General features: G+C 37.6%; 1 protein-coding gene across 1 annotated transcript; it reads right to left on the bottom strand.

Annotated features, from left to right (window-relative positions):
• Positions 1-650: 650 nt before the first annotated feature.
• LOC134740149 (NADH dehydrogenase [ubiquinone] iron-sulfur protein 5-like) lies at positions 651-7787 on the bottom strand. The gene is made up of 3 exons (XM_063669809.1): positions 7438-7787; positions 1696-1850; positions 651-760 (listed from the first exon to the last, which is right to left on the bottom strand). Exons 1-3 carry the CDS (start codon positions 7785-7787, stop codon positions 651-653), a joined length of 615 nt encoding a protein of 204 aa, XP_063525879.1.
• Between the last annotated feature and the right edge of the window lie 2396 nt (positions 7788-10183).

Genomic DNA, 10183 nt, shown 5'->3' with positions numbered 1-10183 from the left:
AAATATTTGCTCTTTGTGAAAGCAAAACCTTTGCCAGGAGACTCTAGGTGCCAGTACACTGGTTCTCAAACTTAAGTGTGTGCATGATAACCACCTTGGATCTTGAGAAAATGCTCAGTGCTAGGAAGTAATATCGACAGAGACTCTGATTCAACAAATCTGTAATGAGACTTGGGAATCTGCATTTTTGAAGACTCAGATGATCAGATGTGATCAATGGTCTACACTTTGAGAAACATTGCTGTTATCAGCAACGCAGGAGTTGAGAGTTGCCTTAAAGGACCTGAGAACTTGAAAATTTGCTACTAAGGACAAGCAACTGAAATTAACAAACAGTTACTATTATCAAATGTCCTTAAGTTAAAGCCAAAGTTTTCTGTGCCCCTTCCAGTAAAATAAGCTGTATATAAGTCACCGGTTCTGGGCAGAAGGCAGTGACATTAAAATTTTTCACTTAAACTTGATTTGTTTCAAAGTCCTGCTTGCTCCTTTGATGGAAAAAAAAATCATAAATAAGTGAGTGAAAGGTCTCACTTTGTATTCCAAACAATATTGTTTTAAAGTTGTAATTAGACATCCTCATTGGTGCACAGATCTTCTCCCTGGAAAAAGGATCCCTACTGCCCTTTCCTTTGATAGAAATTCTATCTTCACAGGGGCTTTACTGAAAACTGTGAGAAAAACCTCTTCGTGCCCACCACTTTGTAAGCCACCCCAGCAGGGGATTCATGAAGCTGTCCGCACAAATAAGGAATCCCACCTTAAAGAGAGGGATGAAAGCACTGAGGGCAATATTGGAATATGGCTGGTCATTGTTTTAGACAGAGAGTAAGCGGAATGGAACTCTTTGGTCCCACTCTCTTGGTATCCTTTTCATTATGATCAAAATATCAAAGTACAAACTCTTGCCCAAAGAGGGGAGAAATCTCTAATTTTGACAGATCTATAATAATAATGATGAGTTTGCATCAAACTCTCCAGATAACCAAAAGTTACTCCTTATTATAGCCTGGTGTATAACACCGAGGCTTTGGCAACAAGCAGCTCAGGGTTGAAGCCCAACTCTGCCCTTCACTGTCTGTATGATTCAAGATATGTCATTTACTTCTCTGAAGGCCGGTTTCCTTATCTATAAAATAGAGATAATAATAAGTCTTATTTCACAGTGTTGTTATGAGGATTAAATGAGATGGTTTGATAGAGTGGTTGGTACAGGGAAAAAAATGTTTTCAATGTGAGTTATTCTCACTCCCCTATAAATCCATAAGAGCAGCAGTGTGGCTCTACTGTTTGTCACTGTAATCCCAGCATAGACTCTGGTTTCATAAATACTTTTGGAATAAAGAAAAGAAGGAAGAAAGGAAGAAGAAAGAAAGAAGGAAGGAAGGACAGATTTGAAAAAGCAACTAACTCCAAGGCAAAAAAGCGACAAGTGTTCAGAAATCATAGGTTGTCTCAGACTATGGTACAGTAAAAATAATATATAAAAACATATGTCTTTCTCCCAAAAAGTCTTTTGCAGTTCCAAGCAGTGAGTCAGAATCTGTCCAAATTCCATCTGGTGGCACTGGCCTCTCAACATGAGTCTTCCAAGATAACTTCAACAAAAGAAAGGAGTTCTGGAGAGCCATGCCCAAGGAGTGACTGTATCACCCCTGTTCAGGTCCATTGGCTAGAACCCATCACATGACCTACCCAGCTGTGGGGCAGTGGGAGATGGAGCATGCCGTGCTCCAAGGGACAACAAGAGGGCCAAACACAGGGGAGCACTAGTAATGTTTACTGCAGCCTGTGTCCTGGCATCCAAGTCTAAGGAAAGGCAGTTGGCAAAGGGTGTATAGGAAAGCATTCTGAAAAGACACAACAAAAATAAATATGTTAAATAATCTTTTTTTTTCTTTACAATATCATGGGATTTTCATCTGGCGTCTGATATTTTCAGGTGTATAAGAGAACTCTCAAGGAAGTATAATACAGTGCGAACTGAGTTAAACCTTTTATTCCCTCTCTTTCTCTTTCTCTCTCTCAGACGCAGGCAAACACACATATGACAAAAAAAACAATGTCTATTTTTTCTCTTCAGGCAGAAGTCCTCTCCATCCACGATAACCCAGACCCTAGGAGGAGAAAGAGAGGAGACATGCAAATGTTTGTTGATATCTCATTATTGAGAAGCATCAAGAGATATTAGGAATGGGTGGATATATATCTCTGGCATGTTAACTGTCCTGAAAAAAAGCCTTAATTTTCATTCCACTGGATAAACAAAGCATGGCAGCTTTGATTTTGAACTACCAATTGACTTGGACCAGATCCGTACATCTAGGACAATTAAATTATGGCAGAGTTATTCCTTTTGGTAACCTAAACACTCAATGGAGATAGCTGCACAATTAATTCACTAAAATTTTTCAGTATCCAAATCTGGCCAGAACAACCCAGATGTAATTTGCTCACAGTACATCTCGACAATGTTACATAACTTGAGCTTGTAGGATTCTTGGACTAGAACTATTTCTTTTTTGGGTCATAAATTTCTCTGCAGTTTATCACAACTTTTAGTGCCTTAGAATTAAGGTACTGTAGGTTAATGCCATGTAAAGTGTTTTAGTTAGCTTCACTATGGTGAAAAATCAACTTTCAAAGTCTCAGCAACTTACAACAACAGACATGTTACATATTGGCAGCTGCAGTCAACTGCTGTGGCTTTGTTTAATCTTTTCTTTCCAGGACTGAGGTTAAAGTCAGGGTTGTGTTTCAGATTAGGAGCAGCTCCTTTTTGAGATATGCCATTCTCAAGAAGAGAGAAAAAAGTAAGAATGTTGCTAGAAACACACAATGCCTCTCAGATGTAGCATGAGTCATGTCCACTCACAGGTCATTGGCTAAAATTAGTCACATGGCCAAGAATAGAGAAGTATACCTATTCCCTTCCCTCAGGACACACTGCAAGGTACATGGCCATAGGCAGGAAGTATAATCCTCATATAGGAAAAGGAGGGAATATTTGTAACAATATAATCTCCCAAAATACTGAATCTTTCTCATCTTAATATCCCTAGGGCCTAGCACAGGTGTCCAATGAATATTTATTAAATTGCATTGAATATTCATTGTATTGAATGAATATATCATTTCAGCATAAGTCAGTCATCTGAAAGAACAAGTATTTTATCATTACGTCTATCACCACTATTATCATCAAATGGTATTTTTTAATTAGCCATGTATACCTAGTACTTATCTGAGCATTCTACAGGTAACAATAGATTTTACTGATTACTTTTAGTAGTATAACAATCTAAAGAGAAAAATAATGACAAATAATTCTTAAAAAGACATTAGCATACATTTTCATTAACACAAACTCACAATTTTCTTTTTGAAAATACTGTTGATAATGCCCATCAAATCCTAATAAAAGTAGAATTTGTTTTTCTAAAACTTGACTTTGGTATTTAAAATTGTATTTCTTCTGCTGGAAACATTTTGGAGGAACGCCAGAAATAATGGGTAAAGATATGAATGATTCTTCTCCACAATGGATGTAGAAATTAAAAGTCATCTCAAATTTGTTGATTCTGAAGGCAGCCACTGAAATAGTTACACGTTGAAGTACAAAATGAAGACTGCATGCTCAGGCTGGATGAACTCAAAATATAATAAAAGTTTGGGATACATTTGAACAGGGGCTGGTTATGCTGCTTTTGGATAAGCATTGAGGCAAAATGAAATTCTGAGACTCTGCCAGCACCCTCTTAAGAATCTGGGTATAGAGGCTACGCTACAGCACATTCACTATCACAGAAATCACTCATTTTAATTTGCATCCATTTCAGGAGTTGGTCACGGGCAAATTCACACATCCAGAAACTAGCTTTTCCTCAAAGATACCAGTATACTACACATTACGTTACAAGAATCAGGACTAATACCTTTATCCTGTAAAACAATGCAGTCCCCTCCTAATTGCAACTGGAAATTGTACCAAAGTTATCATTTGTGCTCAGTGAGTTTGCGAATTAATCCATTATGCTGTTAAAATCCCAGCGTCTCTTATCACCTGCCGCTTTAAACACTCTGGTTGCATTAACAGCGCTGCCCCGTCAGCTGCCAACTGCAGGAGCTAGAGGCAGCTAAGAAGTGAATCCTTGAACTGAGAAATTCCACCTAGGGGAGGAGACGCAGCTTTGACTTGCAAACAGGGCCCAGGAATCCAGCAGAGCTATCTGGAGAACCACCTGAATCATCGATCCATAAAACCATCATGAAAGTCAATGTCTCCTCCAGCACAGATCAGAGTCAGGCTTAGATAAAATGCTGTCGGTAATGATAACCCTGTTCTCTGACCGTGGACAAGACTAAGGGATCAGTTGTGCCTTATTTCGAGGAAACCTTGTGCAAATACTAACTTGAAAATAATAGTCAGAAAAGCCACGCACCCCTTGTTTTGAAATCGTTTTCTACATATATGTGACTTGTACATTTAAAGGTTGGTGTTACCTTTGAGGAAATAAGCCAGTATTGCTGATTAAAATAATATTTATTTTCTAGAGTGCCACCATAAACCTCCTACATTTGCCTGGCTGCCAACCTATAATTAATTTGCTAGTGTGCACTGCCTGTCCCGAGATTTCCACAGAGCCAAACTAGTATTTCTCATTAAAATGAATCCTGAAGGCACTTTGCTATTGTTTAGTCTCAGAGAAATATTGACAGTGGTTTTCTTTTTCCCTCCATCAACATCATTGTTTTATAAACACTAAACGCAAAATAATTTTTTGCACACCTTTGAAGTATTCCTTATCAATAATTCATTCAGAATCACAAAGGAGCAAAATAGCTGGGTGGTCGAAACTGTAGCAATGCTAGGAAAATCACATCTGCTTTTAAATCGTCATATTATTGAGTTAAAGCTTCATTGAAGGCACAGTAACATCCACAAGCCCCTTGGTTTCTCTTTGTGCTCAATTCAGCTGTGCCTTTTAAGTCAGCTTTAGGGGGTTGTTTCAACCAGTATTCCAGATGACAGCACTAGGGTGTGGGCACTCTCGCCTCCATTTTCGTTTAAGATGCCTCCTGAAAGAGCAGAGCACCTGTGTTGTGTTCTGCCTCTGCCTCGTATTGTGGATAATTATCTCTTAATATTGAGGTTTCGTTTGCCTGATTTTTATACTATGCCCACCAGGAAGGAATTACTCATACTCTCTGATATTCAATGCAGAGTCAAATCTATTGCCACTACTTAAATAAATGTTAAATAATAAGAATCATATGGTGCTGCTATGAAGAATATCTGTTTAAGAAAAGAAGAATAAAATTGAAACCTATTACACATGTGCCAACGATATCCTCTACAGGATTCAGATATAAAATATCAGACTCTCCATTTTCCTTTTAGTGTTGGATGAAAAGGCCATGCTATTTAATTATTCCAACCATAGGTTAAAGAAAATAGCCATTAGCTCTTTTGTTAAAACCTTCTTCTACTTTCCTCATTGATTTGAAAGTTAATAATGCTAGTGGTTTTCTATGTCACGGCATTGAGTTTTAGAAATACTGAACCTTATTCCTGAAGTCTAAAGTGATGGTAAACCATTACAGAGAGTGCATATCACAAACTAAGATATATCTTCTTGAGATTGTTAGGCATGTTAGAGCTAATGTTATTTTAGAAACTATAAAAAGGGAAATAAAAATGATGGCTAAGGAATCCTGCTTATAAACTAAACCTGGACTGTTATCCCTTGGCACACTCAGAAACCCATTTAAACTTTCTCTGGAGGTTAAATGAACACCCTTCTGTATGTCTACTCACTATCCAAAAGCAATGAAATCTTATTTAACCTGAGATAAATCTCTAATGTCACTTTAACCTATCATCCACAACAAAACATAGCATTGTGCAAAATTATTGAATTAAAAACACCAATCATATTCTTATAACTTGATTTCTTGACTTCAACAAAATCTCTTACAGTTTTTTCTTTTTGGCTTCTTAGCAACAGTCAAAACTTTCTAGCTAATTTCATTTAACTCGATTGGGAAACAAACTTTTTAAGAACTTTTAGAAACTGACGGTCAAAGAAAACTAAAGCCAGATCAACCTTTCACAAGTAAAGCTATAAATGAAAGCTCATCTCCTCAACTGTTTATTTAGTTCTGGGTTCTCAGCAATGGCAGATGGTACTTGGGATATACCTAATACTAGGCTTAAGAAAAGCAAGGTTTTATTCTATTTCATCATGTATAGAAACAAAAAACTGTAGGATGCTGTGGCATGTGCCTGTAGTTCCAGCTACTGAAGAGGCTGAACCAAAAGGATTGCTTGAGTCCAGGAGTTTAGCACACTAAGACTCTAGTGCACCAGGACTCTAGTGCACTAAGCCAATTGGGTGTCCACACTAAGTTTGGCATCAATATGGTGACCTAGGAGGAGGGGACCACAGTTTGCCCAAGGAAAGGTGAACAGGCCCAAGTCAGAAACCAAGCAGGTCAAAATTCCCATGCTGATTAGTAGTGGGATCAGGCCTGTGAACAGCCACTGGGCTCCAGCCTGGGCAACATAGTGAGACTCTGTCTCCAAAAAGAAAGAAAGAAACATAAAAAACTCAGCCAGATTTCACAAACTGAGAAATATGAATAGATTAAAACTGTGTATTATATTACCTCAAGAATAAGAGACCGGCTGGGTGAGGTGGCTCATGCCTGTAATCCCAGCACTTTAGGAGGCTAAGGCAGGTGGATCATAAGGTCAGGAGTTCGAGACTAGCCTGACCAACATGATGAAACCCCGTCTCTATTAAAAATACAAAAATTAGCCAGGAGTTGGTGGTGCACACCTGTAATCCCATTTACTCAGGAGGCTGAGGCAGGAGAATCGCTTGAACCCTGGAGGCAGAGGTTGCAGTGAGCCGAGATCACACCACTGCACTCCAGTCCGGGTAACAGAGGCTCCATCTCAAAAAAAAAAAAAAAAAAGAATAAGAGACTAATAGTGATCGATCATAAATGGTCTACAAAGTAAGCTAAGAGTAATACATCTCATTTTTTTTATGAGATAACATTCTGGCATAGAAAGACATATATTGATCAAATTCTCTCACAATATACTCAAAGATAATAATGTATTAAATATTAGCCATTAATAATTATTAGCCAACAATTATTAGTTATTAATAATAGAGATTATTCACTGAATATTTACCATGTCAGGTACTATTCTAGAGGAAATTTTATATATGTTATATATGTATTTGTTTGTGGATATATGCATATAAATTATGTATGTTATATATGTATGTGTTAATGTATATATGCATATAAAATCTCAGTATGTTCAATAATCGTTTGAGATTGGTATTACTATCCCAATTTTTTAGTGAAGGAAATAAAGCTGAAAAATATTTTATAACAGCTGGGTGCAGTGGCTCTTACCTGTAGTCCCAGCACTGTGGGACTCTGCTCAGGGGCCAAGGCTCCCCCTTGCCCACGTGCTGAGGTGGAGGGGTGTACTTCCCTTCCTTTATCAGCTTATTCCACTGCTTCCTGATGGTAATCACACGTCTCATCGTTTTCTGCCAAAGCATACACTCTATGAAATAATCATATTCTATTTTGCACTCTTTCTCTGCCCAAATGCCACCAATTCCATGTGCACATTCTATCCATTCTTTTTCAAAAGGATGGCATCGAGCAAGAATCTTGTAGGGCTGTTCAGCACTTTGGATTGTCAACCACCGATCTACGTTAAGGCCAAACCTTTTCTGCACATCCAAGAAAGGCATGGCATTCTGATGCTTGTGCCCTTGTCTCTTCTCTGGCCGCTGCTTCAGGATGATTTTACTTTTCAAATTTTTATATGACACAAACCTGAAAAGAATAGTTCACTAATATGTTAGATTGCTAAATCTATTTTGACAAAGAGCTCAACGCACAGGAATAATGTACCCAAATTAGATACATTTAATATAGACAAGCCTAAAGGGGATGACTTACTCTAATCTTGGTTTCAGTAAGAAAAAAAATTTACAGATTTTAGTTGACCACAGACAGCACAATAATGCTGCCCCCAAATTAATGATCAGGTGCCTTATTACCCAGATGGAGGAAAACAGTTCTCTCATTGAACTTTGTAACTGTCAGGTAATATCTACAACATGAAAAGTCTCCAGAATGTGAGACAGCTTGTGGGGGTGGGCCTCTTGGAGAGGGCTTGGAGAGGGGCCTCTTGCAGTTATCACCCGGGTTAGAACATAGCAGGTTCAGCTGGGGAACTTTTCTGAAAGTACCCAGGTCAGGGCAGCCGCCTTCTGATAGCCTCCACCCACCCTGGATAGTGCCATACCTATCTGATATGATAGATCTGTTCAGAGACATCAGCTGATGTATTTTAAAAATGCTTCCCCAGTGATTCCAGTACATTACTATATACTTTGCATCTTATGCTCCCCCAAACCTTTCCCAATATCCCAAGTAAAAGCCATTTATCTACCAAAGCTACAAAGTAGAAACAGATACTAAAAATTACATAGTGGGAGAAAAATGTCAATTTATCTTTGTATACAGTGACCAGAATTGAGCAACATATTAGCTTAAATATCTTGGCATAAAATCAATAATTGAGAAACCAGGGTTTAAACATTGTAATAACATGTTTAAAAGCTTAAAAGCTAAGATTTTTAGAGCTAGACAGATTGAGAGATCTTTTTTTTTAATTTCTGCATTGTTCTTTGTCAGTTTTTTGTTTTGTTTTGTTTTTTGTTTTTGTTTGTTTGTTTGTTTGGTTGAGACAGGGTCTCACTCTGTTGCCCAGGTTGGAGTGCAGTGGCACAATCATGGCTTACTGCAGCCTCAACCTCCTGGGCTTAAGCAATCCTCCTACCTCAACCTCCCAAGTAGTTGGGACTTTAGGTGCACATCACCATGCCCAACTAATTTTTGTATTTTTAGGAGAGATGATGTTTTGCCGTCTTGAGACCAGGCTAGTCTCAAACTCCTGGGCTCAAGTGATCTGCACACTAGGATTACAAGTATGAGCCACTGCACCCAGCCCCTTTACAAGGATTTTGACCTTGGTAAGGTTAGTGACCTCAGTGACCTCAGCCTCTCTAAACCTCAGGTTTCTCATCTGCAAAATGGGACGGTAATCGTTACTCAACTTGAATCTCAGCTTCATCACTTCTAGCTATACAGCCTTGGGTAGATGCTTAACCTCTCTGTGTCTTAATTTCTTCATCTGCAAAATGGCACAACAATAGTATCTACTTCATAAGGCTTAGAGAGGAATAAATGAGTTAATATATGCAAAATATTTAAACCATGTATGGCTTACAGTTAACCTTCAACAAATCATAGCTATTATTTACCCTCTCTTCACAATGGAGATTATATAAACTGCCCTATCTATTTTATAGGACTCTTAGAAGAATCATATAATGTGCTGAGTGAAGAATTATTTTCCAAACTGAAACTCCAACTGAATGTTAGCTAGTATTTGTATCAGGCATAAATTCACAAAGCTTTTGTATAAACTTAGAATTTAATATTTTTAGTTTGTGTAGTTAGCTCATTAACCAGGCATGTTTGGGCACTTGCAATGAATTCCAAAATGATTTGATAAAAATTTTACATATGTATTGAAAATACATACTAAGACATTTATATTTTCAGAAAACTTCAGGAAAAAATCAAAAGTGGTAAATTTCAAAACAATTTTTTTAATGACCTCCCTTTCAGGGCTTCAACATTGAAAGCAAACAACTGATTCTGGTTTTGTTTCTGTTTTCCCAATCATACCTGAAATTGTTTTTAATTGACTTTACTTATTAACCTTAGAAAAACGAAATCATTGGTTCACAGAGATTCCAAAACCACTCTGAGATTCCAAAACCACTGCCAGCAGAGATCTTTTGCTAGCCATAATTAGCTGAAACATCTTCTAAAACATGGCTTTGAGTTGCACTTTTAAAATCAATCTTGCTATGTTTTAAGCTTCTACAATGAATTTCTCTGTGATTGCTGTTTAATAAACAGTATTTTGAATTCATGTTTGAATTCTCTTTAGAATTTCAACAAAAAACCAACTACATTAATTGGTTGGTTGTTTTGCTTTTTCTTCTTCTGTTTCACATACACAGTTCAAAAGCCAAAATTCCACCGATACAACTAAAATTCATGCGGG

This window comes from Pongo pygmaeus, chromosome 1 (assembly GCF_028885625.2).
Source record: "Pongo pygmaeus isolate AG05252 chromosome 1, NHGRI_mPonPyg2-v2.0_pri, whole genome shotgun sequence".
Taxonomy (NCBI): Eukaryota; Metazoa; Chordata; class Mammalia; order Primates; family Hominidae; genus Pongo; species Pongo pygmaeus.
This window is presented reverse-complemented; position numbering and strand designations above follow the sequence as displayed.